At 44.2% G+C, this 27,413-nt stretch overlaps 1 protein-coding gene across 1 annotated transcript in view; it reads left to right on the top strand.

The window, feature by feature from the left end:
- The window catches only part of AP1S3 (adaptor related protein complex 1 subunit sigma 3), a 43,696-nt gene extending 16,889 nt beyond the window's left edge, over positions 1-26,807 (top strand). Inside the window, exons 2-5 of the mRNA XM_014602792.3 lie at positions 10,233-10,411; positions 13,430-13,538; positions 14,410-14,547; positions 18,457-26,807. Of these exons, the coding sequence (XP_014458278.1) occupies positions 10,233-10,411; positions 13,430-13,538; positions 14,410-14,547; positions 18,457-18,492 (462 nt within the window). The 3' untranslated portion in view covers positions 18,493-26,807. The remainder of the gene's footprint in view (positions 1-10,232; positions 10,412-13,429; positions 13,539-14,409; positions 14,548-18,456) is intronic.
- The last annotated feature ends 606 nt before the right edge of the window (positions 26,808-27,413 follow it).

The following is a 27,413-nucleotide window of genomic DNA, read 5'->3' as shown; positions in this document are numbered from 1 at the left end:
TTCAAACAATGCTGCCTTTTATGCAGTTTTTCCATCCCTCCCTCCAATCGCTGGGATTGGAAGAGACCTCAGGAAGGGTGACAGTCGCTGGCCAGCTACACAGTCAATAATGAGAGCACTCCTTCCCCCCCCTTTTCCCCCTCCCTCTCCTTACTTTAGTTTCTGTTTCCCTGCAGGCAAACATTTCAAAATGGTTTAACTTGCCTCGGTTTTTTTTTTGAGGCTGCCCACACAGAAATATTCTTCTTGGGAGGGGGGCGATGCCATCTTAGAACCAGAAAAAAAACAGATCATACACTAGAAGTCAAACACCTACTAAAACTTACTTTAATTTTATTACAAAAAATATTTGTCATGATGAGTTTGTGTACTGTATATAGAAGGGATTGCATAATAACTCAAAAATAAAGTCTCACTCTTTTATATTGGGTGTGGGGGTTGTGTGTGTGTGTTGGGGGGAGTTGAAGGGGTGTGGCTGTGCAGGGGGGATTATAGTATATTGGGGTGTAGGGGATTGGGGGGGCAGTGTGGGTGTGTGAGGGAAGGTGGGGACTGTGGACCCCCCCCCCCCCACATGGCACATAGTCCCCACTGCCAAGAGCAGCAGGGAAAGCCCCACCCTGGAGGCAGGGAAGCAGGGGGTGGGTCTCCTTCCACTCCCAATGGAGTCCACGGACCTGTGCAGCAGGGAGTGGGGAAGACTGCAAGCCTTCAGCGCAGGAGCTGCAGGTTTGCAGCCTCCACGATAGAGGCAGCAGCTGGAGCCTCCTGGGAACTGTGGGAGTTAGACTGGCTCCTATGTTCTGCAGTCCTGATGTTGCAGCCTAAAAGTGCATGCTGCTGGGAGGTGCCTGGCCAGGCCAGCCCAGCAAGCTCCATGCTGCACCGTGGAGTTCCCAGCTGCAACACTGGGACCACAGAACGCATGAGGAGCCAACCTAGCACCCACAATTCCCAGCTGGCTCCTGCTGCTGCCAGCCCTGATCCCCAGGGCCCTGTGATCCTGCGTGCTTCCACTTCCTGCCTCTCCCCATGCCTGCCACTGCTTCCCTTCCTCACCTGCCCACTGCTCTGGCAGTGTGCAGTTCTCAGCTGCAGGGCTGGGTCCACATGGCACAGCAGGAGCCAGCTGGGCCAGGCTGGCTCCTGCTGCATGGACAGTCCTTTGCCCCCACCCCACAGCCACCCATTCTTATCTGATTCTCCACTCCTTGATGGAGGATGGTGGGAGAACATCTCCAGGGTTGCCAGGCCAGAAGCCTCTGGTAGGCAGAAGCTTTTGGCTAGGGCTGGGGGAGGCTGGGGTTGGGGTGCAGCTGAACAGGCCTTGCTGTTGGGGCCACTGGGTTCTGCCTCCGGTTCTTCCTGGGTCCTGATGCTGCTGGTACCTTGTCATCTTTGACAGGCAGCCATGGGAAGGTACTCATTAATTATTTTTATTTATTTATTTATTTATTTAAATAAAATGAATTAATTTTATATATATCTTTATATATAAAAATTAATTGGTATCTTCTTGTGGCTGCCTGTCAAAGATGACAAGCCTTATTTATTTATTTATATAGATATATATTTTTAGGAGTCCTGCAGGCCAGATTCGGCCTACTGGCCATATTTTGCCTGTCCTTGTGCTAGAGTCTACCATACTATCAATGTTTCTGAATGGTTTCCTCTGTTGCTGAAATGTACAAAGTCCTGAAAACAGTGTCAGCAAACAGTAGGCTGCCTATAACAGTTTCCAAATTATTAAATGCAGTTCAACCAAGGAGGGGTTCTCAACAAAGGGAAAGTTTGAAAATTTTCTTTAGGGATCCTGATATAATAAGTCCCAATTCTTTGGTCTGGAAGTGATGATGTTTTACTTGCATCCAAACAGAAATATATAGAATCCTGCCCCACTCCAAAAACACATACACAATCATTGGAAAAATAATTTCCCCCTGCCCCACATGCGGCCCAGCTCAGCCCCCTGCCAGGAAGAGCCTGGTGCTGCCCCTGGCCCCAGCCTGCAGCGGCAGCCTGCCCTTGCCCTGCATGCAGATCTGGGGGGCACACACCCCTACAGGCCTTCCCAGGGTGTGTGCAGCATCAGGAGCTGTCTCACCCCCTCCCCTCCCCTCCCTGAGTCCCTTGGACAAATCACAGCTGTCCTGCACCCCACCCCAGTTATGCAGTGCCTGCCCGTGCCCCATTCCCTCCCTCAATCTGCCCCTGCCATGCCCCTTCCCTCCCTCCTCCTCTTCCCCCACAATAGATGTATCGGCCTGATGCTGCTCTCCACACTGCTGGGTTGTGCTCTTGTCTGCCTGTGTGCTGTGCTGCACCTACATGTGTGTGCACGGGGCATTTACTGGCGACATTATTGGCCACATCAGACAAAAAAGCTGACTGCCAATAATGTCAACTTTCCTTATATTGGTGCCAGTACGATATGGGACCGATGTATTGGTGCACCTCTATTTTTGTACATAAATATAGTTGTTCAAAGAGCTGGGTGTTTCATTTATTTGAATGTCTAAGTCTACAGGAAAATTGGAATATTTAACTAAATACTGTAATTACTTTATAATTGGCATGTCGAAGGACAACTTGATGCTTTGGAGGTGCCCTGTGCAGTTCAATGGGTGCAGATGCCCTTTAGGCATTATGAGTTTCTTTATGTGCAATAATAAATTGCAAAGATTTGCCTTAAATGTTCTATCCTCTCCTCTCTACCTCCATGTACCTTTTGTTTGCTTCAACTTCTCTAGGCCAGAATTTTTAACAATTTTTTTTTTTAAGTAACTCAGCTCACTAAATGGTTGGCCAGTTTTCAAAAGAACTCAGCACATTCAGGGCATGTTAGTTATCAAGCTGTTTGGAATAAATTGGTTGTAATGTCTAAATATATTACAGCCGATATTCTAGACACAGACTGCTGTAAAAGAGCTTCCCCTTATTGAAGGTACTTTAATGGAAATTGAACTGTTCTGAATATCTATACTTAATTGTGGAGACTAATCTTGAGCTCTTGTCTTGGACAGTAGAGAAAGTTAATAGTAAGTTCTGGTTTTAGGTAATTATTGGAATGTGAAGAACAGTTCTGTTTGCACACAGCAATGCATTTTCTGTATGTTGTGTTTTAAAAGGTATATATTAATGTCTTTATGGTTATAACCAGGTCCTGGAGTCATTTAACATTCTACTTCACCTTTTTATTAGTTTCTGCTCCATCTGCAATATTGTTGTTTGCAGACCTATACAGCTCATAAAGATTACCTGGGAAGCTGTTGCTAGATATTAGCCAAGCCATTTCAAGGTGTATTTTCCTAACAAAATGCAAGATTATTAGGAAGTCTTCTAAAGTCCTGATTAAATGCATTTGATTTTTATTTTTTTTGTCCAAGAAAAGACAAGAGTGATCAGCAAAAACAACTGCAGGTTTTAATAAGTCTCTTGTGAAAGTTGAGCACACATTCTGTTGAGTGTCCCCTCCATTCTTGGTGTATTCTACATCTCTGCAAACTCATTCAGAGTTATTTTTAGAAGTGTATTTATTAAATGGCCATTGCTTGCTCCTGTCCACTCTGAAATGCATTCCTGCTGACCCGCTGCCTTCATCTCTGGAGAGTTGATTCTGTGCTTTTGCAAATACAATTATCTTAACAAAAGCTGTAGAGGTACCATGCTGTGTAGCTGGCAAAACAACCCTTTATACTCACCTGACTCCTGAGTCAGCAGACAAGTATATGTACAAGAAGAGCTGTATCTTAATCTGCTGGGGGGGGGGGGGGGGTAGCCTTGACAACTGTAGTATCATCAGGGCAGAACAAGTTGGTAGCACAAATAGAAGGGCTGGGACATTGTGCATCAATCTTCCCTTTAATCAGGCTATTTTTGCCAACCTTGAAGCTTGATATTTTTCATTTAGCCAACTCATCTGGTTGCAATTAAACTACTAGATTCTAGGCAGTTACACAATCCTCAGAATTTTGTCAGGTGAATTTAATACTGTATTCATAAAAACTGTTTCCTAGATCTTGACTCATCCTGGCATAAACATGTATGAATAGGATCATTTAACTTTGCAGAAAAAATATTACATTTTTGGAGCCTTCCTGCTTAATTCATAAGTCTTAGTTTCCAGATAACTCACCTCGCAGTATCAAGGATGGGAATGTGCATTTACATGCTGCTTTGTGAATCTAGTGCTCTAGAGAAGTGTCTGACCTCTTAGAAAATAGGAGGGACTCTTCAAAAGAACCCACTATAAAGAACTTTATAAAGTTAGATGCCTTGAAGCCATTGGCTTTCCCCCTATAAAACATAACAAACACAAATGAACTGTAGCTCAGCTAATTTGCGAAATAAAAACTGAAAAAAATAAGATGTAGTATATTTTCCATAAGAAAAAGAAATACATATAAATAGCCTTAGAGAAATTGTTTCTTCCATGTGCACGCCCACACACACAATTTGAATATATAATTGTATGTGCACTAAGCCAACTTTATTACCACTTCCCAAATATTTACAGCTAGAAGAAGCAGTGAGACTTTATTTTTATATCTTGAATTGTCTTACACAGCTATCTCTCTGGCTGCTGGTGTGATTTACTTTTAAATATTTAAGCAAACTATTCTAAAATTAACCCACAAAAAAGTGGTTTCCCTCCTACTGAGCTTTGTTCTATATAAAATATTTAAATGTTTTTATTAGCCACAGAGAACTTCTGAACTATGAATAAACTTTTTTTTTAAATCCAGCTGCTGAGAAATTAGGAGTGTTATTTTTTTAATAGACATTTTGCTGCACTTCTGTTTGTTACATGTGTTTGGTAATGTACTGGACTTCTCTCCATATAGATATTTTCATAAAATACTTAGTTGCAATTCTTTAATTATAATTGTAATGGCAAACCTTATTACCATCCCCAATCCCCTCAGCAGGGATTCAAGCCAGGGGGTAGAGGAATCAAATAAATTATGTGGAGAGGAGTTTGGGACACTGGCTGGGGAGAGGAAGGGTGTTACTGGGGCATGGGTAAAGATGATAGAGTAATTGGAGGGAAAATAACCTGTCAGCCTTGTATTCCCTTCTCCCCTGTGTGCGATCCAGAAATAGGGCCCCCCAACACGTAAGAGATTTTGAATTCCTTTCACTGGCTTCCATGTGTGCTGGTATCCTTAGAGATCCTGCTTCTGTTTGTGCGTGGAGCTGAGAGCAGGTGTGCTGGCTGCATGCTCCTAATACACAGTGTTAAGGCTAGAGTGAAGAGATGGGAACAGGCAGGCTTGATCCAAGTCATTGCATCTGAGGCATTGACAGCAAGGAGGAGTGAGGATGAGAATACTGGTGAGATGTGTGGAGCAGTGAATGTCTTGGCTATTATTTGAAGATGAAGTCTTGTCCATTGGGTCTTTGTTCTCATTTAGCTGAGAATATTGCACTGAGATGAATGGACCACTTCACACTTTCGTTAGCTTTCTGTGCTATAGAAGGATGTGTAGAGCTCCTTCCTTCCATCCACACTCTTGGTTATCCTGTCCTAGGGATCCTGGCATAGCAAAACAAATGCTAATGTTTAATCTTGCACAATATTATAGTGAACTACTAGCAGTACTATAGTTAAGGATGAAAAGCTGTTCCTGTGTATGATGATTTGAGTTTAAGTGCTCTGAACTTTAAATTCTTTCACATTACATTGAACTTTCTGTGCTGCTTTGGGGGGGGAGGGGGAGGTGTGGAGGGGAGGTTAAATATGGTGCTCCAAGTTTGGCATCATTTGGGCAATAGGTTGCTGAGATGCATCCGGTTCCTTTTTCATAAAGTTAGTGGAATCTATCATTTTTTCTTCACACATCTGAGTCCCAAACATTGGCTTTGATTGTCCCCTCACTGATCTCAGTTATTCAGCATTTATGCCAGCTTGTCCTTAGCACCCCCTGCCTCTGAAGCACAGTAGGTTGGCTCCCTGAATTGGTGCATACTGAAAAGATTGCTCTGTGTGTGCATGCATGCACACCCGTGTAGAAATACTAAGCAAAATTCATTTCCAGCCAGTCTAATTTCATATGGTGTGGTTGGTATGGAGATGTATGTTGTGGGCATTCAATTTGACCTATACTTTGATAATGCAAGTCTGAAGCCTACTCTTGGTATAAAAATGGCAATGGTTTAGTGAAAACTGCTTCTATCAGGGATGGGGAGTGTTTTGGGGAGGTGCAGGAATATCATCCAAGTCTAGCGGAACATTCGTAAAGCACTCGCACTATTTTCCTAAAGCACATAACTACACATGAATGCTTGTTGACGGTGAAGGAGTATTGGGGGTAGAAGACTGGGATGAGAATATGATGGGGAATGGGCTAGGGCTGTGGCAAGGGGTAGGGGACTGATTATGAGAAGCAATAAAAGGAGTGGGAAATTTGGAAGAGGAAAGGACTTTGAGGGTGATTAAGAAGGATGTGGACATGGAAGTGTGTGTGGGTGGTAAAGCAAATAGAGAGCAGGGCCTGACAGTCCTGAACTCTACTTTCCTGTACATGTGCTATGGAGGGCATGCTCCTGGAGAGGGGGGGTGGTGTTTCATCCCTTCTCTGTGACCCCACACATAAGGGGGTAGTCTTGAACACAATACAAGATCATGCCTCTGAAAGCCAGGATACACCAAATGAAGCAGCACTTCAGAAGGAAAGCCATGTAGGTGGGTCCATGCTATGGCTTTGGAGTCCTGGACAAAATGGGGGGAGGGAGAAGGACTGGGAGGACACAATGAGGGACAAAGGGCCTGGCTTGGTGTATGTCTTGGATGTACAAAGGAGGTATGTGACTCTCTAAAAAGCTGGATACCTCTGATATGTACACATATAGTAAACCAGGTATGAGACAGACTGATCTTTTACTTGTTAATGGATTTCATAATATTAATGGTACATAAAGGGGAGGGTGATTTGGAAAAGTTAGGATGCATGTCTTGGGGCATGGAGTTTGTGGGTATGTATTTAATTACTATGACTGTCCTGTCCACAACTAGATCATGATTTTTTGACATAGCCCATATCTGCAATTTCTCCTACTGCCCCTGTTTGCATCTGCACACTCCCAACCCTTCAGAGTATGACTGTTGCCCCCAAGTCCCTACAACCAGGAGGGGGAGAAACACTTGGAAATCGCAGAGAAGCTATATAGCCTAGTGGAGGGAGCACTGAGCTCTGCAGCTCTATTTCAGCTTTACCACTATCTCACTAAGGGGATTTTGTGGTGAGTCCCTTCATTTCTTTGTAATCTTGATGTTAATTGCTTTGAGACATGCTGACAAATAATACTATGTGCATGCTAGGTCTTACTGTCATTATGTAGTGAATAATCACGTGGAATTACAAACCTACATGAGAACAACTGCCTAAATGACAGGCAAACTTCCCAACAAGCACTTCCTGTTTAATTTTCCCCTCTTTCACCCCCCACCCCTCCACTCCAAGGAAATTCTCTTACCAGAAAAATGTTAATGCAGAGGTAGGGCTGCCCTGTGGTGTGCCATGCCCTTCCAGAATGTTCTAGTGACATCTGAAAACAAGGCAGACATCAGGGCAGGGTGGCACCCCGGGAATAACTTGCTCAGAAAGGCTTAAAGCATTAGATGCTTCTGACAAAGTAGGATGTCACTGATGAAAGCTTATGCATCTGTGAACAAGCTACTCATGTGTGCCACGTGCCCTGCTTTCTGCATGCCTTCAGTCTAAATATTATGAAATGAAGACTTCAGGTATGTTCCAAAACAACTTTAACTCGACTTTCTTTGATCAGCAACTCAGTGGCCCCATAACTCACATACTTGCGCTTTGCAGGTGGGGCACATGACAATTTAATGTTTTCCTGTTGTGAAGACCAAACTAGAGTTTAGGAGAGCTGTACTGAACAGTACAGCTACTGAACAGCACTGAACAGGAACATTTCCATGGTCAAAATGCTGAGGAATATGTCCCAGGAATAACCCCACATTTGCTATATTTTACCCCCTGCCCTTCATCCTACTTGACAGCCCACTGGCTCTTGCCCACAGGATTCTACTTAACACTGTACTACCACCTACCATGTTTCAATCTAGAGAGGCTAGTCTGCCATCTCACTGCTGGCAGTCCCCATGGTACCAAGACCCCTACCTGATACTCCCTTTGCAGCTCAGCACTGAAATGAGGCATGATGGATCACCAGAAGTATACGCATGCCCCTTCCCTCTGTTTGCTTGCAGAAGGGAAACCCTCCCCTCCTCCCCCCTCATCTCCTTGTATCATAGGCATAGTTTTGTCAAGCTGCTCTTTGAATCAATTCTCCTATGAGTCAATGCGGTTGTATGTAAAACAGTAAATGTAGCTGGGTGAGCTAATTTTTGGAGGGTGCTGTCAGCTCCAAGGAGGGCAGAGTAAAGGTAACAATCAACAGGTAGATCAGGGTGATTACAGTTGACACAGTATATCTGGACTTGCTGGAGTCTACAAGTGGGACAGGAACAGGGGAAACATCTGGGTCACATTCTGTTCACTTTCCCTTTCAGCATTCACTGTCTGCCATGGTGTGACACAGGATGTTGGGAAAGAAGGACCTGGCAGCTATGTTTTGTCACTGGCCTATGCTTTAACTCTACACTTCAGTTTTTCAGAGGTTTCCAGATCTCTAAAACCAAAAGTCTGGAAGGACACAAGGCAATTCAGGGTAACTTTAATTCTATGTTAATCACAGACAAGAAACTTCATTAAATAGGAGTTGAAAGGTATTCATCACTTACGGGGATTGGACCCAAACACTGAAAATGCTTGATCTTCTTGCTGCAGACAGTGTCCTAGCAAATACTAAAGGCTTTTCACAGGCAGAGCTGCACAGGGCCAGGGCAGGCTGATCTTCACGGTCACAGAACATGTGCCTGCATGGAGTAGTTTGGCAGGGGCTTAGACAGTAAGCTTTCCACTTCTTGATCTATAGTTCACACTAAAATTCATATTTTGTAGATAAGGATGTTTACCATGTTTGCCGGAAGACCCTGAGCAAGAGTCAGTTTGTCTCTCAAGCTCCCCTGTTCCACTTTGTATAGATACGTGGTTGAGAGAGAGGGAGGACTCTGTGACCCAGTGGTTAGAGTAGCCATCTGGGAAATCTGACTGGAAATCTCCACTCCAAGTTTGGAAGAGCAAAGACTTGGACCTGATCGTTTGTATTCCAGCTGAGTTCCTTAATTGGTAAGACCCTATGAAGACTGACTGAGGGACCTGAATCTCTTCAGCTTCCGCAAGAGAAGGCTGAGACGCAGTCTTGTGGCTGTCTACAAATTCATCGAGGGTGTCAGCAGGGAGTAGGGGACACTGTTTACTAGGGTGTCCCTTGGGGCTACCAGAAATAATGGCCACAAACTGAAGGAGAATAGATTTAGATTGGAGATAAGGAAGAAATTCTTTATGGTGAGGGTTGCCAAAATATGGATTGGGCTTCCAAGGGTGGTGGTGCTATCCCCTACTTGGAGGTGTTCAAGAAGAGATTAGACAGGCACCTGGCTGGGGTTACTTAACCCCAGTGCTTTTTCCTGCCTGGAGCAGGGGGTCGGACTCAGTGATCTACCAAATCCCTTCCGACCCTAGAAATCTATGAAATCTATTAATCACTGGGTTATATGGTCTCTGCCCCCCTCCTTGACCAAGTATCTTTCAAAATGGAACAGGGGAGCTTGAGAGAAACTGAATCTTGCTATTCTGGCTTCTCTTCCTTTTTGTGTACTCACTTCCCTCTGTTCTATCTCCCCTACTGGCAAAATCATCTAACATGGATTGTAGGAAGCTTCCCAAACCCAGTTTAATTGAAACTTGTACCTTTTTCTGTTTAAGATAAAATGCAATAAAACCCTTCCACATTTGTTTTTTGACAAATCAACATTTTTATTAAAAAAACTTTAAAAAAAAATATCCTGACCAGGTGTAATTTGGAATAGTCTTTAACAACTCTGGATGAACTAATTGTGCATCTGATTGAACCTTCATGACATTCACTTGCTTACTGGAGGAATGAGTTTTACTAGGGAAGACTTTTAGGCAAGTACAGTATAGACGAAGTACTTGAAAGCTTAGGTGCCTTATGCCTGGTAGCGATGAATGGTTTTTTGTCGGTTTCCATATTCTCTATTAGTAGTGATGGCAGGTGAAGCACCATTCAGTGGGAAATTATGTATTAACTGGCATTACTGTGTTTTTTTCTATTTACTCTAGATACACTTTATACTGCTGTTCAGCCGACAAGGGAAGCTAAGACTTCAGAAGTGGTATGCTACACTACCTGACAAAGAGAAGAAAAAGATCATACGGGAAATTGTTCAGATTATTCTGGCTCGCAATCAAAAGATGAGCAGTTTTGTTGACTGGAAAGACCTGAAGCTTGTTTACAAAAGGTGTGAGTAGTTTTATAAGAATAGATATAAACACATATTTACATTAATGTTGTAAACACTGTTAGGAGGCAGCACAAGAGAAACAGTTGATGGGCAGGAATTTTTAAAAATGCTTCAGTTAAGAACCTAAAACTAGGAACAAGACAACTTGATTCTAAATAAACTAAAGCAACCTGCCTTTCCCTAGGGGAGAAGCTGATAAGGTGAAATGCAGTTGGGGAAAAAAATACTTTCATTTACCATAGAGGAAAAAGGGTAGTAAAATCTTGAATTAAGTTTTCACACTTGAGTTAGACACGGAGTCTCCTCCTGTAATTTAATCCTCTTAATTTAAAGGTATCCTTATTTAGAAGCACCCTATGCTTTGTCAGTGTTTATTTGAGGCTATCCATGGTATACTGAGAAGCCTCTTGCATTCTGCCAAATTGTCTTTGAAGCATTTACCAACCTGAAACTTGTTTCTTGTGTCTTCCTAGTTAGTTGCCTGATTATCAATTCCTGCTTAGTCACTATAGAGAAAAGAAAGCTTTAACTCAGTAGGCCATCTGTATCTAGCAAAGCAGAAAATATAAGCACATGTTTAAGCATTTTGCTGAAGAGGGATAGACCTAGTTGCATATTGCTCTGAACTGAAGCTCCAGCTGTTATGCTGAGATTAATGATCGGTTGGATTGTTTAACCCAGAAGTGGATTAACTAAATATTAAAATTTGCAATAAATAAGATAAGACAGTTGATCAGCTTGAGTTAATTTATAATCTATTTTCTCAAGTGCTCACATCATATCCTTTTAAACTTCTAGGAGACTATATTTTCTCAAGTATTATTTTTTATTCCTTTTATTTTTAATAAAAAACATTAAATCATTCCACAGTCTACCAACTTGTAGTCTACAATAGGGTTGTCATAGTATTCATGCAGATGTCATTTACCGTTGGTCTTTTTGGTGGTGTAAGGGCAGCATTCCAATGTAAATGTTTGAGAATGTATTCAGTAAATCTTCCTACCCTCTTTTTCAAAAATGATTATTAATATAATTTTTGTTTAATTTATTTCTAAAGATTACAAAATGCTTACATCTCTAAAGAAGGACTTTTTGTTATCTTTGGTTCCAGTTGCCCATTTGACTTTGGTTTTTGCCTTTGCCTTTGCTTTTCTAATCCACTCCCTACAGGTGCGGGCTATTGCTGTGTACTCCTCTTTGGTGGTAATTTCTGATTTCCATCCCTTATAAGCTTCTCTTTTCAATATAAGGTCTATGTCTTCCCTATTGAGCCAAGGGGGTCTCCCAGCCCTTTTGCTGCCTTTTTTATAAAAAAGAATGGACTTCCTTTGTATTCCAAGGATCACTTCCTTGAGAAATGACCACTCTTTTTGTACTCCCTTCCCCATCAGACCATGGTCCTACAGATCAAGGGTCAAGGATGTCAGAAGGCCTGCTGGCTGGATCTAGCCTGTGAAGTCCTATCATTCAGCCCTTTGTGCCTGCCTGTGAGTCTTAGACTAGACCCATGCTGGACCCATGCACTGTGGATTTTGCGTGCGCTCCCCATGGCACACAGTGTCAATTCCAGTGCTGGATCTGGCCCTCCATGCCATGTGCACAAGTGTGGCAAGCAGCACACTGGACCAATCGAGGGCACTCACAGCCCTGTGTGCTGGATCTAGCATGCAGGGCCAGTTTTTGGGCCTAGTCAGGCCCACGGGGTGGCCTCATGCTACTCAACCAGCTCTCTGGGCCTGATGAGTTGGACACTCCTGCTTTAGGCCCATGCCTGAGCTGTTAATCTCTGGCAGGTCTCAGAGGAAGAGTTCTGAGGATGAGCCTAGAACAGTTTAGTGAGCATCTGAGTCTGGAGTGCACCAATGGCCTTGGGCTTTAATACACCCTCTACCACCCATGTTTCTGGTTACATGCCTCTTCTACAGTGTAGATGGACCCAAAGAGGTCTGCCTACAGGTCCTATGTGAAAAAGAGAAACCTTAACAGTTACTATAGAGAATAGGTATGCACAGGCAGGGAAATGAATTGCATTATATCTAACTGTTGTGATTGAGTGCAGAGCAATGCACTGCAATGCACTTTGGGCTTTAGAAACTGTTGACTCTGGATTTAGGACTTGTATACCTTGTTCTAGGAGGGGGGGGAGTTCGGGGGGAGGGGGGTGGGAATCCACCCTCAGACCAACCATGACCTTTCCATTCGATAGTAGGCAAACTTATTGATACACAGTGATAACAGAAAAGAAATAACACAAACAATCAAGCAATTCTATATATCTACCAAATCCTAGGGCTGTCATCAGAGTCAAAGTACATCTGACCAGGATGCAGTCTTCCCTCATAGACTCTCTCTTGGATGTCAGCAGCCTGGCAGTGGGATGCTGAAGCCTACACCCCTCCCCTCCTCCCGTGGTGTGGATGAGACGAACTGGTGGTGTGCCCTCTGTCCATGGTGGCCTCAGGGACCCCACTTGGGGAGGAGGAGGAAGAGGGATGGGGAGAAACCCTTTGCTACTTCAAAGTCCTTCTTTTGTATTGTCCTTCCTTCCTGATGACTCTTGATCTGTGGCTGTTGCTGGTTGGTCTTTCTGTGTTTGTTACACATCCATGTAACTCATCAGGTGCATATATGCTAATTTGGACTTTCTGGGCCTTCTAATTTAGTCTGTTCCTGCAAAACCAGGACTTGCTTCCCTGCCCGCCCCTGCTCCGGGGTCTTGTTAGCTGGTGCCACCCTTACCTTGTGTTATGGAACAGTGTGGTACATGCCTCCTCTTTCTCAGATTGTATGTATATCTGTTGGCCTTGTGTTAGATAGCCTGTCTGCTTCCAGGGCTGTGCATAAAACCCAGGCTTTTTAGAAATCAGTTTAGAAACTGATGCCCATCTGCCCATCCTAAACCTTTCTAATGCATATACATATACCTGTAAGCCAATTCCCAAAGAACAAACCTCTTAAATATCATTTTCTAAGCCAACATTAATCACTTTCCTATTTTCCCTTCTGTGTTCGTAGGTATGCTAGTTTATATTTTTGCTGTGCAATAGAAGACCGAGATAATGAGCTGCTGGCACTAGAAGTTGTTCATCGTTATGTAGAGCTACTGGATAGGTATTTTGGAAATGTAAGTTTCTTTTTCTTCCTTCAGTTACTCAGGATATGTTGTTCACTTTAGTTCTTTGTCATATAACAAGGAATGCAAATATCTATAGCTGCTCTTGTCCTACCTTTCCATCCGCCTGCTTTCCCCTTTGACTGCATATGTGCCTCCCATGTGAAGTATATCAGCAGGATCAGACAGAAAAATAGTGCCAAGGCTATTATAAGGAGATAGCTTTCCATTATGAGCCCTTCCTCAAAAAAACCCAATTTTGTTTTCTGCAACTCTTCCCAGGGGTGACATTTAATAGATTGTTTGGGGAAAAAAGTGGAAAAAAAAAAAGAATTTTAAAACAGTATTTTTTTTAATTCCCTCTTGCTGAGTTCTTTTAAATATGACCTGCAGGAGGCCCATGTCTGCGAATATTTTCTATTTGCTCTCTAGTTAAAGGATGATTCAAAAAGTAACTAACCATTGAGCTACGTTTTACATTGTCTCCTTGTTTTGTCTGTCAGAGATTATAATGTCTTTGGGACAGGGAATGTGTCTTACTCTGTGACATGCACAGTGTGACTACAGTGCTAGACAAGTACTTAAAACATTCGTTATAAATGTTGATTTTTTTTTTCTTTCTCTCTCTCTCTTTCCCTCACCTCTCCCCCATCCAATATCTATGTTGTCTGCACAAATGAAGTAATTCTTTCTGTGTGAATGGTGAAAATGTATACCTAATATTCTGGGGATGAGGGGGTAGTGTAGGGTTTTTGCTTTTTTTTAAATGTTACTCTTTGCTACATGGTGCATATTTCAAATAGGTTTGACAGTGTAACAGCTCTTAGCAAGCTAATTCATAATGCTGTAAAATTTTGCCTAAATATGTATTTTGCTCCACCAGGTATGTGAGCTGGATATTATCTTTAATTTTGAAAAGGCTTATTTTATTCTTGATGAATTTATTCTGGGTGGAGAGATACAAGAGACTTCAAAGAAATCTGCAGTAAAAGCTATAGAAGATTCTGACATGTTACAAGAGGTAAGGCACCAGCAGACAAGATGCATGCTTCAGTTTCACACAGGTTTCTTGTTTGACAGGAGTGTAAAACACAGTAGAAAAACACCTTAGTATTTGATTATTGGGTATCACACAGTATAGCAATGTATTTGAGACAGGTGGCAACATTTTGTAACTTTTTTTCATTCAACCATACTGCATTCTGTTAACTGGGTATTAAAAATATATATGTGGCCACTACTTTCTTTGAAATATAGTGGTTATTAATTCATATTTACTAATTATTAGAACCTGTATTAAGACTTTGTTTTATGATGTAATCATTTGTTTGGCTCCAAGGTAGATGCCAAAATATCTTTGTCATCTTTTTTTTTTTTTTTTTTTTTTTTATTGTTTCATCAATAAGGTGACCATAATATTTTTAAGGAAATCTGAGATGCTGTATTCCTTTGCACCCCCCAATGTTAGCAGTGCTGCTGCAGTCTGGTGGTGAGGTGGAGCAGCATGGTATGCCAGGTGGGCAGGCAGTGCTGGAGCAGGCACCACATCCCGCTCTCATGTACCCAGCCTGCCTCCTCCTGACCAGCAGCTGGAGGTTGGGAGGCAGGCTGCGCTGGGCACTTCTCCTGCACAGGGCAGGGTGGGGAGAGAGCACTCTTGTGAGTGCACGTGACTTGTGTGTGTGGTGCCTCCTGACCATGGTGCCCTGGCTGGTTGCCCATCCCTCTAAGGCTGGCATTGTAGCAGACAAGTTCACCCTGCCAAATCCTTTTCTCAGTGTTTTTCTAATGGAAAAGGATGCTCTCTCTTGACACTGAGAAGAATTTGGCAGGGTGAGCATGTCTGCTGCACAGTGCTAGCCTTAGGGGTGGGTGACATGGGCAACTGCCCAGGAAACCATGTTTGGGGGGCACGCATGCATACATGCGAGCAGCCCATGCTCACAGCAGTGCTTTCCCCCAACCCTGCCCTGCCCTGGCTGATCCCTGCCTGAGGCAGGAGCAGTACCCAGTCCAGCCTAGCTCAGGAGCAACTAGACTGGGCAAGTATGGGAGGAAGCAGCATGCCTCCCTGCCAGACTGCACTCTGTGACTTCTTTTGCTTGAATTTTTGCCAACCTGCTGGGATAGCCTACAAAATCTGGGACTGTACTGGACAAACCAGGATGTATGGTCACCCTACCTATATACAATAAAAGCTTTGTTATCTGGCATGAGCGGGGTAAGAGGGGGTGCTGGTTATCTTAAAAATTCCAGTTATCTGACAATTATACCGGCCCCAGCCCACCCTGCCCTATGCAGATCTCTTTCCCCTCCCCTGCAAACTCCAGGCACCTCCTCTTTCAGCAGCATCACTAACTAGTGTAAACAACAGAAATACTTGATGTGCATGTTGGATAGACTCGGCAAAGTTTCCAGTTGCTAAAGTGAAGATTTGTATTGGGAGATATTGGAAATTCCAGTTAATTCATAGATTCATAGATGTTAGGGTCGGAAGGGACCTCAATAGATCATCGAGTCCGACCCCCTGCATAAGCAGGAAAGAGTGCTGGGTCTAGATGACCCCAGCTAGATACTCATCTAACCTCCTCTTGAAGACCCCCAGGGTAGGGGAGAGCACCACCTCCCTTAGGAGCCTGTTCCAGACCTTGGCCACTCTAACTGTGAAGAAGTTCTTCCTGATATCCAATCTAAATCTGCTCTCTGCTAGCTTGTGGCCATTGTTTCTTGTGACCCCCGGGGGCGCCTTGGTGAATAAATACTCACCAATTCCCTTCTGTGCTCCCGTGATGAACTTAAAGGCAGCCACAAGGTCGCCTCTCAACCTTCTCTTGCGGAGGCTGAAAAGGTCCAGTTTCTCTAGTCTCTCCTCATAGGGCTTGGTCTGCAGGCCCTTGACCATACGAGTTGCCCTTCTCTGGACCCTCTCCAGGTTATCCGCATCCTCCTTGAAGTGCGGCGCCCAGAATTGCATGCAGTACTCCAACTGCGGTCTGACCAGCGCCCTATAGAGGGGAAGTATCACCTCCCTGGACCTATTCGTCATGCATCTGCTGATGCACGATAAAGTGCCATTGGCTTTTCTGATGGCTTCGTCATACTGCCGGCTCATGTTCATCTTGGAGTCCACTAGGACTCCAAGATCCCTTTCCACCTCTGTGCCACCCAGCAGGTCATTCCCTAGGCTGTAGGTGTGCTGGACATTTTTCCTCCCTAGGTGCAGCACTTTGCATTTCTCCTTGTTGAACTGCATCCTGTTGTTTTCTGCCCACTTGTCCAACCTATCCAGGTCTGCCTGCAGCTGTTCCCTGCCCTCCGGCATGTCCACTTCTCCCCATAGCTTTGTGTCATCTGCAAACTTGGACAGAGTACATTTGACTCCCTCGTCCAAGTCGCTGATGAAGACATTAAAGAGTATCGGTCCAAGGACCGAGCCCTGCGGCACCCCACTGCCCACACCCTTCCAGGTCGAGACCGACCCATCCACCATGACTCTCTGGGTGCGACCCTCTAGCCAGTTCGCCACCCACCGGACTGTGTAGTCATCCACATCACAGCCTCTTAACTTGTTCACCAGTTTGGGGTGGGATACCGTATCGAAGGCCTTCCTGAAGTCTAAGTATACGACATCCACCCCTCCTCCTGTGTCCAGGCATTTTGTAACCTGGTCATAGAAGAAGACTAGATTGGTCAGGCACGATCTGCCCGCCACAAACCCGTGCTGGTTTCCCCTCAGCATAATTTGCCCTGCCGGGCTCTCACAAATGTGAGCCTTGATAATTTTTTCAAAGACTTTACCAAGGATGGAGGTGAGACTGACTGGCCTATAGTTGCCCGGGTCCTCCTTCCTCCCCTTCTTGAAAATGGGGACCACGTTAGCCCTTTTCCAATCCTCTGGGACTTGGCCCGTGCGCCACGAGCGTTCGAATATTCCCGCCAGTGGCTCTGCAATGATGTCGGCCAGTGCCTTCAGCACCCTTGGATGGAGCTTGTCCGGGCCTGCCGACTTAAAGGCATCCAGTTCTTCCAAGTGACTCTGCACCACCTCAGGATCTACGTATGGAAGTCTGGCGCCTTGCTGCTGCCTCTCTACAACCCCAGTGAGAGACTTGTCGTGTCCCTCACTTAGGAACACTGAGGCAAAGAACTCATTGAGGAGTTCAGCCTTGTCCCCCCTGTCTGTCACCAATTGTTTCTGCCCATTTAGCAGAGGTCCTATTCCTCCCTGGGCCTTCCTTTTACTCCCAATATATCTAAAAAACAATTTCTTGTTGTCTTTTACTTGGGTTAATGGAATATTCTGGTTAGTAAAATGCCAGTCAACACAGCTTTTACTGTACTGATATTAAAATCAGAATACGTATGTGCTGGAAACCTCTATTTTTGTCCATAAATAGACTTTATTGTTGTTCCCATGAGGAGTAAGTATGGGACCTTTCTTTAGCAACCTGCAGGAATCTTTTCATGTTGTAATTTATCCAAGTGAGCCAAGGATAGTAAGAAATGGTGAATGTTATAGAGTGACTCCACTTTCAAGATTACCTTAGTATGAGAGAAATAGTTAAATGAGTTTATTGTGGCCCATGGGTATAGAAATATAAGAAACCTTAGATCTGCAGTGAAATCTGTAGACTTTTTTCACTTGTTAAGAGGTAAGGCAGAGGCAAATAATCAGAGAAATACCATAAGAATAAGCTCTTCTTTCTAGCCACATTTTCTGTGTAGGCTAGTTTTCATTCATGACATATACTAATGTCCAGCTAGATAGGCAAAGAGCAAATTACATGTATAGTGGTTTTTGGATTAGTCCATTAACAGTTGTAATATGTACATCATACCAAAATCCAATCATATTCAACAGGAGCAGAATTAGAGTGACTTTTGGTTGTACTTTATGAATCTGTAACACCTTGATTGCTTTTTCTTGCAGACAATGGAAGAATACATGAACAAACCTGCATTTTAACTTTAAATCCATCTGAAGAGACAGAGATGCTGCATATTACTTGTAAAGTTCAGTTGTTGAAATTTGTTTTCCTATGTGCCAGATCCTCTGAGAGATACCAAAAAGCAATAACTAAAGGGATTTGCTTGTATAATAGTCAAAATGAAGGTCATCTACAGCAGTGTATGGGTCACAACTGCATACCTGTATTATACTGTATATGAGTTTGTTAAACTGTTATAAAACTTAATCTAGCTACCATCTTCGCCCCCTAGGGTGGATTCCTTGTTTTATGACTTCTGGCTACAAGCTTTTTCACTTGGATATTAAGAAAATACTTGCAACAGATATTTATACTAGTTTTGGTCTACTGCTGACTACACTACACTTTTTGTAGAAATGTTCATTATTTTGAATGTAATGATTGTCCTGGTCTAATAATTTTTCTAAAGACAAAAGTTTTTTGTGGGGTCTGATTTCACAGATTTTCTCTGAAGTTGTTAACCAAAAATTCATCTGCTTCTCATCAGCTCAGACCCTTTCTTACCCCTTTTGATTGAAAATACTGTCCTTTCACTCCTGAAGCCCACTGTTTCTACTTAATTCCATAAAGTTATGTCACTCCTCCTAGCTGCCTTACGATCTTCCATTCCACTGTACTGTTAGAACCCATTTCTCTGATGCTCTGTGCTTTTGGCCCAGTATCATACTTTTCTTTTGAAACTGGCCTGAGCTGCTGATCTAACCTTCCTTTTTGTTGGAACTTGGGAGTCCAGGGGAAGGCTGGGGACTAAAATCACCTTAGAAATGTTGGTCTTTAATGAGAGGTTACTCCTAGCAAGAAGGAGTTAGATTCCACCCCTTCCTGGAGTCCCAACTTCCCCTACATCTCAAAGTCCAGGAACAGCTAGACCTCTTAAATCTGTCTGAAATGGGCCAGTCCCAGTTTTCTAAATATTGCAAGTTACTCTAATTTTTCATAAGAATGAGTACTTTAAACAACCATTTGTAGTTCTGCAGACTGCACTTAGAGATGGCAAGAAAATGAGAGAACGTGAGAAGAACTGGGTATCTGGACCAGTTTTATGCATGTGTTTGTGGGACATTTTGCTAAAATATTGCAGATTGGAAGAGAGGAGGAGTGGAACCTTGCCTATTACCTTGTCTAACTCTCTCATAGTCATAGAGAAGTAGTGCTCAGAGGGACTTCCAGAGGTCATCTCGTCCAACCCCCTGCCTGAGGCAGTATCATCCCTCTGCAAACAATCCTTTACAACCATAATCTAAACCAGTGGTCCCCAACTGGTCCATCATGACTGACAATTTGATTGCAGAGACTCTTTTGGCCAATCCTGGGCTGGGGGGGGAGGGAGGGGTGTGCATGCATGCATCCACATACTCCCCTCCCTGCCCCTAGCCCAGCAGGTCAGTCTGTTGGGGAGGGAAGGGGCAGGGGCCAGATTGAGGCCCTCACAGTGAGGGATGGACAGCGCGGCCCAGCCAGGAGCAGGGGAAGGTGAGTGGGGCCCCTGGGCTGCTGGGCACACACTGGCAGAAGCCCAAAGGGAATGTGCCCCCCCATCTCTGCAGAGGCAGTTGCCGCTGCACCTCAAGCCCCACTGCAACTAGTCACGTGTGGGCATGGCTCAGTGTAGCAGCAGGACTCCCGTGGGGTCTGGCCCTGGTCCAGCTAGGTCTCTGAAGATCTGGTTGTCCAGGAGCACATTGTGCGGGGGCTCCCACTACTAAACGCAGCACAGCAGAGGCACCGGGGACCTGTGCCCCCCACCTGTGCTTGGGAAGGGATGGGGGGAGGCACAGGCCCTTGAGGCCTCCACCAGCCTGCACCTAGCGGCAGGAGCCCCACCATGCATCCCTGGACCAGCCAGGCCAGGGCCTGACCCCATGTGAGTGCCATTGCTGAGCTGAGTTGTGCCTGAACATGGGCAGCTGCAGTGGGGTGCAAGGTGCAGAAGGCAGCAGCATCCACCTCCACCCTGAGCACAGGTTGGGGGGCACAGGCTGCCAGGGTACACCCAGGGCAGGAGCCCCCCCAACACAGATACCTCTGGACCAGTGGGTAGTCCCAGACCCCACGCAAGTCCCACTGCTGCGCTTCAAGCCCTGCTGCAGCTGGCCTGGAAGCGGCCCGATGCCATGTGCATTCTACCGTTGGACTGAGCCTTGCTCCCTTCCCGCTCAGCAGCGGGCTGCATGTGGCATTGGGCCACTGCCAGGCCAGCTGCAGTGGGGCTTGAGGTGCAGTGAAAATTGACCCTGCCCTGTGCATATATGGGGCTGGCATAGTATGTATTATAGTTTGTAGCTTATATAATTAATTCAGTAACAACAAAGCACTTGATTATGCACATCCAAAATATCGCTCTTTTCTGGTACTACCCTTCCTTTCATTTAACACCTGCTCTAGCCGTGATTTTCAGTCGGGGAGCTGTAGCATCCTTGGGTACCTGGAGATCCTTTTAAGGGTGTCACAGGATGCCACACAATGTTAGCACTGTTCGGTGTGCAAACGTGATTCACAAGACAAACTCAGAGATTTCAAATAGGGTTCCATAGTGTTAAAACCATTCTGACCTGCTTTGGGCTTTCTGAGTCAAAAAACTACTGAAAAACAAGAACTGGCATTTTTCAAAGGGTACCTTGAGTCTAATGAGGGATGTCTTGCTGCTGTGCACTACCCTTTGTGCCCCAAGTACAGGTGGGAGGAGTCACAGGCCCCCAGGGCCTCTGCCTGGGTGCATGCAGTGGCGGGAGCCCCCTTCACACCTGGACAAGCCACCCAGACTCCGATCCTCCCACTTGCCCCTGCCCCACTTTCCCACTGCAGGAGCCTGACATGCTGGGGGAGGGCTGGGGGGAGGGGTGGCACTGGTGCCTAGTAGACCCTGGGTTGGACTTCAATTAAAAAAGTGATTCGTACTTAAAAAGGTTGGAGACCACTGATCTAAACCCTACATAAGACTACTCTCAACCCTGATACAACATTGACCTAACACCCTAACCAAGGACAGGTAAAGTAGGGGAAACATGGTATCTAATGTCCTGTTTCTATAAAATGGTTGTAAATACATACTCAAGATGTCCCAGGTAGAGGGCCACACCTAATGCTATAGAGGGAAGTAGAAACCCCTGCAGCCCATACCAGTCTGATCATGGGGTAAGCTTCCTTCCTGGCCCTAAATATGGTGATCACTCTGACCCTGAGCAGAGGGACAAGATCCTCTAGCCAGCAGCATTCCTTCTAAGATGCCTGCATAGCCACACAGCTTAGAGGGAATGCTGCTAGCCAGGAACTTCTGCCTTTGTTCCTAGCAGAAGAATCAACACACCCCAGTTGAAGTCCCCAGCCTTAGCTGTAGCCAGCACCCAGTGCTTCTGGGGAGGCTTAAAAACACCCTGGCACACAGCAGAAAAGGGGATTAAGGGAAGAGCAATAGGCAGTGCAAAGCTTCAGTAGCCAATTCGATTTTGAGGAGATTCGGCCCAATTCGGCGGCTGAATCTCTTAAATTGGGTGACTTATTAAGAGGTCTGAATCTAATTGGAAGCCTCTGAATCAATTTGGAGAGATTCAGGGCCAATTCGGAGATTCAGCAATCGGCTATACAGATTTCCCTTGCATAAAGTGAACCCACTTATGTAAATATTCTGGGCTGCACTGTGCCGTGGTGCAGGCTGCTTGTGTCAGCTGCTCCCAGGGCCACTGCAGAAGGGGCTGGGGGGAGTGGCAGCAAGTGGAGCCCCGGGTGGCTCTAGCCTACAGCGGTAGCCTGCTGTCATCCTGCATCCAAATCCAGGGGCACTGGGCTGTTCTGAGCGCTTGGTGCACCCACCCTGAGCGCCGGGAAGAATTAGCCTGGTGCTGCCAGTCTGCTGTCATCCCACGCACAGATACTGGGGCACATGCCCTGGGAAGAGCCTGACACAGCCCCCAGCCCTCCCAGAGGGCATGGAGCAGCAAGAGGCGTGCCCCACCCACCTCACATATCCACTGATAGTTCTCATTGCAGCTGATGCTGGTCGCTCCCGGGGCTGCTGCAGCGGGGGCTAGGGTGAGTGCGGACAAGCTGTGCTGCCTCCTGTGCTGCCCAGGGCTCCACTTGCTGCCATTCCCCCCATCCCCTGCTGCAGTAGCCTTGGCAGCAGCTGACACCAGCTGCCTGCACCATGGCACAGTGCAGCTCAGGAGCTGGGGTGAGTGGGGATGGGACCTCTCCCCTACTCCTTCCCTAGTCCCAGCCTCGCTTCCTTCTTCCCTCACCACCTGGGAACATATCCCTATCTGTTAAGGCTGTCCGAAGCTTCAGTAGCCAATTCAGCAGCCAGATTTCCGAATCCGAATCAGCCAAATCAAATCAGGACAGTGATTCAAATTACCAAATTGAATCACTGTCCCTCAAATCGGCCAAATCTTAATTGAATACTTGCTGCTTTGCACAGGCCTAAATAAAGAACAGGCGGAGCAGAAGCAACTAGCAAAGCCCAGAATCATGGGAAATATCCATGGTAGAAAGTAGGCATAACTCTGTTTAGATCATCCCTGACCAGTGGCTGTGCACCTTCTTTGTGAACACCTCCAGTGATAGAGAGTCCACAACTTACCTAGGCAGTCTGTTCCAACTACCTCACTATTCTCACAGTGAAGAAGTTTGTTTTGGATATCCGATCTATATGCTGCAACTTCAGACCATTGGTCTGCACCCACCTCTGCAGCATGAGAGAAAAGGTGCTTTCCCTCTTCCTTCTGGGAGCCCTTCAGGTATTTGAAGTTTGCTATCGTGTCCCCTCTTAAGTGCCTTTTTGACAAGTTGAATTTGCTGAGCTCCTTCACCTTTTGCCAATGAACTATTTTGTTTTGTAAAATCTTGAACGCTTTGCTCTCTCTGTGGTTTGAGCCCACTTCCCCTGAGAGAGTATTCTAGAATATAATAAGCTTCAGAGTGAAGACGTTTTTCCTGGTATGCTTTCTTTTATTCCATTTCCCTTAGTGAGACCCTTTTTGTCTACTTATCTAATCATAAAGTTCTCTTATACATAACACATGAAACTTCATCCAGAAGTGTAGATGAATGGCTTTATTCACTTCCAGTCTTCTCCGCCTGTTGCCAATGTCTAATTCACTTTTTTCATCTATAAACTTCTTACATCATTACTCTAACTATTTCACCACTCCCCCGTTCTTGGTGCATTCATCCATTAATGATTTTCTAAACTCATTGACATCGTCTCTCTGACTCATTGACACAAAGTACCACATTTGCTAATTACCAACCTACCTCTTTTTTCTTTCTGTTATCTAATCTGTTTGCCAGTAAAACTGTGAGTAGTCAGCTGGTAGTATCACACTGCTCACTTTATAATTGCTCTTCCCATCTGTTTTCCCCATATTGATGTCAAAGGAATACTTCCAGTACTACAGAAAGGAATAGCAACATTTCTAAAGGGCTTTAAATAGCTTTCATTTTTAACATTCAATTCATGACATTGTATAGCCACTCCAGTATTTTTTTTCATGGATTAAAATGAGGTCATTTAGAAATATTGGTCTGTAAAATAAAGCAGTTCATAATGTACAGAAAGGATCTTTTGAAATGTTAGCACTTATAGGAATGCCTTTAATAGCCATTTAAATGTTAAATAAGCTTTATTTTTTCCTTTGATTTTGTTTCAGGCCAGATAATAATGATCATATTACACTGACAGTCTAATAAAAATAGAGGTTCTTGGTGGTTGCTGCTTGTGTGCAACAGAGTCGCAAGTTTTTTTGCCTTTCTGATAAGGAACAGAAGGCTTCCTGTCATCTTTAATAATGATCCTAGTATCAACAATATGGCAGATAATTAGACGGATTGCTTTATGAATTTGTCTATTTAGTGGAATAGCCTAGGTACTTATGTTGTTCACAATCAGTATAGAACCTGAGTTAAATAGTGTGGTGCAAACTTTCTGCTCTGCTCAGTTAGGGGACTGCAGGGGAGCTAATGTAGCTCTCATTCTTGGGTTAGTTCTATCCTAGACATGGTATAGACTAGAATATGTTAGGAATTACTGTAGCCTATGATAGTGGACCAAAGGATCATTAGAGAGCTGCTGGAACCAAATGCATCCATAAAGTCTCCCTGGCTCTGTGTGCCCTTCCATCTCTATGGATCCCCACTGTCTTTACCATGGAATCTGTGCAAGGGGCTTAGCTACATGTAGTGCATTGCTGGATCAGGCGTCCTTACATTATCTTTGGTCTTAGATCTTCTTAAAGTAGCCAAAGCACAAAATTAAAAATATCTTGGTGGTTTGTCCAGTTTGGTAGCATTGGTATTTTGCTTTACTCAATTTCAACAGCACTTTATTCTACCAGAAGCTTACTAAAGTTTTAGATTGTTTAATCATTCAGTAATAATGTTGTCCAATTCATATCAGTAAAGCAGGTTTTCAGATAGTCTATTATGTAATGCTATTCTTAATAGCCAGCCTCAATATCAAGATAAAATACAATGCAGTTATCTAAACTCTAACCTTGATGAAGCACTTGGAGCAAAATTGGCCTAGTTTACAAAATTACTTCTACCAAAATAGCCATTGAATCCGGTCATGTTTGTGGCCTAGATTTTCCTTCCTTGCTTGCTTCTGTGGACTGTGTCTAATGAGAAGCTTTTCTCTCTTATTAGCATTCTCTGCCTGCAGGCTTCTTATTCTGATCTTGTCACCTATCAGTTGTGACAGGGCTAGTTCTTTGTTATGCTACTAATTGTGACTCATGGATTGTGGCATCATTGAATGTATCAGGGCAACTGGAGAGACATCTTTAGACTTTGACATCATTACACTTATTTTTATCCAAGGAAGTATGAAAAAGTATGATGTTAAAAGATGTTTTGGGGTGAAAAAGATCAGAGGGTATTACAAGACCTCTCAAAGTCTCATGAGGTCACTGGATTTATCTCTCTCTGTCTCTCTGTCTACAATTTCTAGTTCACTGAAATATTTTGCCTGTTTACAAACATTTTAGGGGAAATAACTATAAGCTATTCAAAACTGTTTTTGTTTTGTAATGAAGCACTTCCAAAATGGAGGTGTTCAAGACAAGTACAGGAGACCCTTGCCATTCATGGGGGATCCGTTCTGGAGATCCCTGTGAATGGAAAAATCTGCAAATACCGACGGGGCTCCCTGTCAAGCCGCACAGCCGCCCCCTGCTCCACCCCCCCATGAGAAGCTGGAAGCATGGGGCTCCCCCACAGCACCTGGGGCTGCTTCTGGGGGAGAAGATGCCGACGTTGCCACTGCCTCCCTCCCCGTCCCCAGTGTTTGCTCTCCGCATGCCTGGCTCTACTCTCCGCTCCATGCTCCTCGGCTCTGCCCTCCCCTGCCCCGCGCAGCGCTCCATGCCTGCTTACATGGTGGCAGGAGCTCGATGCAGCGCCAGAGGGAGCCGTGGCGGTGCTTGCACTGACCCACCCCATTGGTGTGGCACACCATGAATATTCAAATCTATGAATAGCAGATTTACGAATAGCGAAGGTTTCCTGTACAAACAACACTTATGAAGAGTGCATGCTTTCAAAGAAGTAAATCAGTCTTCAGGGAAAATAGTGGTAATATCTGGTTCAGGATTATCTTTTGAAAATTATTTGTTGAACCAAACAGCATGAGCAACATGGTGCTGTAAGAAGGCTAAATATAGATTTTTCAGTATTTATATGTAGCTTCATCCTTTTATTTAGCATTAGCCTCCATAGAAGTAATACAGATGCAATAATGATACATTAGGGGGCAGTTTGGATTAGTTTGAGAGAAGATAAAGAGCTAAGTACTGAGCACTGAGACTTTCAAAAATACCTAGAAAATGTAGATATGCATTGGAAAAAAAATATTTGCACATTCTTCCCTATTGATAGAAAAGGATGAAATAGATGTTAAGGAGAAGAGCTTCCTACTTCAATGAGTTAATAACATTCTACTTCCCCTCAAAACACAATGTTTTTGCCACTACAATTTCAGTTCTTGTGGAATAAGTTGCTTTACCTCCATGTGAAATCAATTTAAGTTGGAAACTTTGGTCCCATTCATGTAGACAGACTCTCATTAACTTCATGTGCCTCTTCCTAGACATGGAATCAACTCATACAGTAATGGGTTATTGTTTTGTTTTGTTGGTTGATGTTTTTTGGTTTTTGTTTTTAAGTACTATCAGGAATCTGCCACAACCTGCTAAAAAAAGCATCATTCTGTGAAATCTGGTGACCTTTAATAAATTCATTAAGAGTGCATATGCTTCAGCAAGGTCATATAACAAATAAAATCTAGTTGTGCAAACTATCTTTTCTTATTTAAGGGATTTTATTTTATAAGAATAGAATTCCTAGCCTGACACATGTATGCAAATTAAAGGTTAGAGCAGAAATAAAGGACTGTACTGGAAGAAACTTAATACTTGCTGTTATGGAAACCTGTTAGCTCAGGATATGACTAATGATATCCAGGCTAAGAGAGAAGATACAACAACTGATGAGATTATCAGTCAGCAATCCCAAAGAGCAATGATGTGTAAAAAAAATTAAGCTACAGATATGCTATTTTCCTGTGGCTAATTATTGCAATTCCAAGGGTGTCAGCCTGTGATGGGATGTTTTAATATGCAGATGGCCATAAAACCATTTTGTGACTTTCCCATTTTAACCAGAACTGAGCTGGTCCCTCTTTGTAATTTCCCCCCCAGTCAAATGTCTCTTTAATCTGAGCATATATGAGACATTTTCACATGTTCCAGATACATTCATGGCTGGTGTGAATTTTTGCATATTCTGTTAAGTCGATGGAGCTACAGCCATTTATAACAGCTAAGGTTCTGCCCCTAATGCCATGTGGCTAATACTATGTATTCATTTTAAAGTATGCTCCAGGTCCATTTAGTACCTACACCAC

The sequence above is a fragment of the Alligator mississippiensis genome, chromosome 7, assembly GCF_030867095.1.
Source record: "Alligator mississippiensis isolate rAllMis1 chromosome 7, rAllMis1, whole genome shotgun sequence".
Taxonomy (NCBI): Eukaryota; Metazoa; Chordata; order Crocodylia; family Alligatoridae; genus Alligator; species Alligator mississippiensis.
The sequence above is the reverse complement of the archived record's forward strand: the minus strand, read 5'-3'. Positions and strand labels throughout refer to the sequence as shown.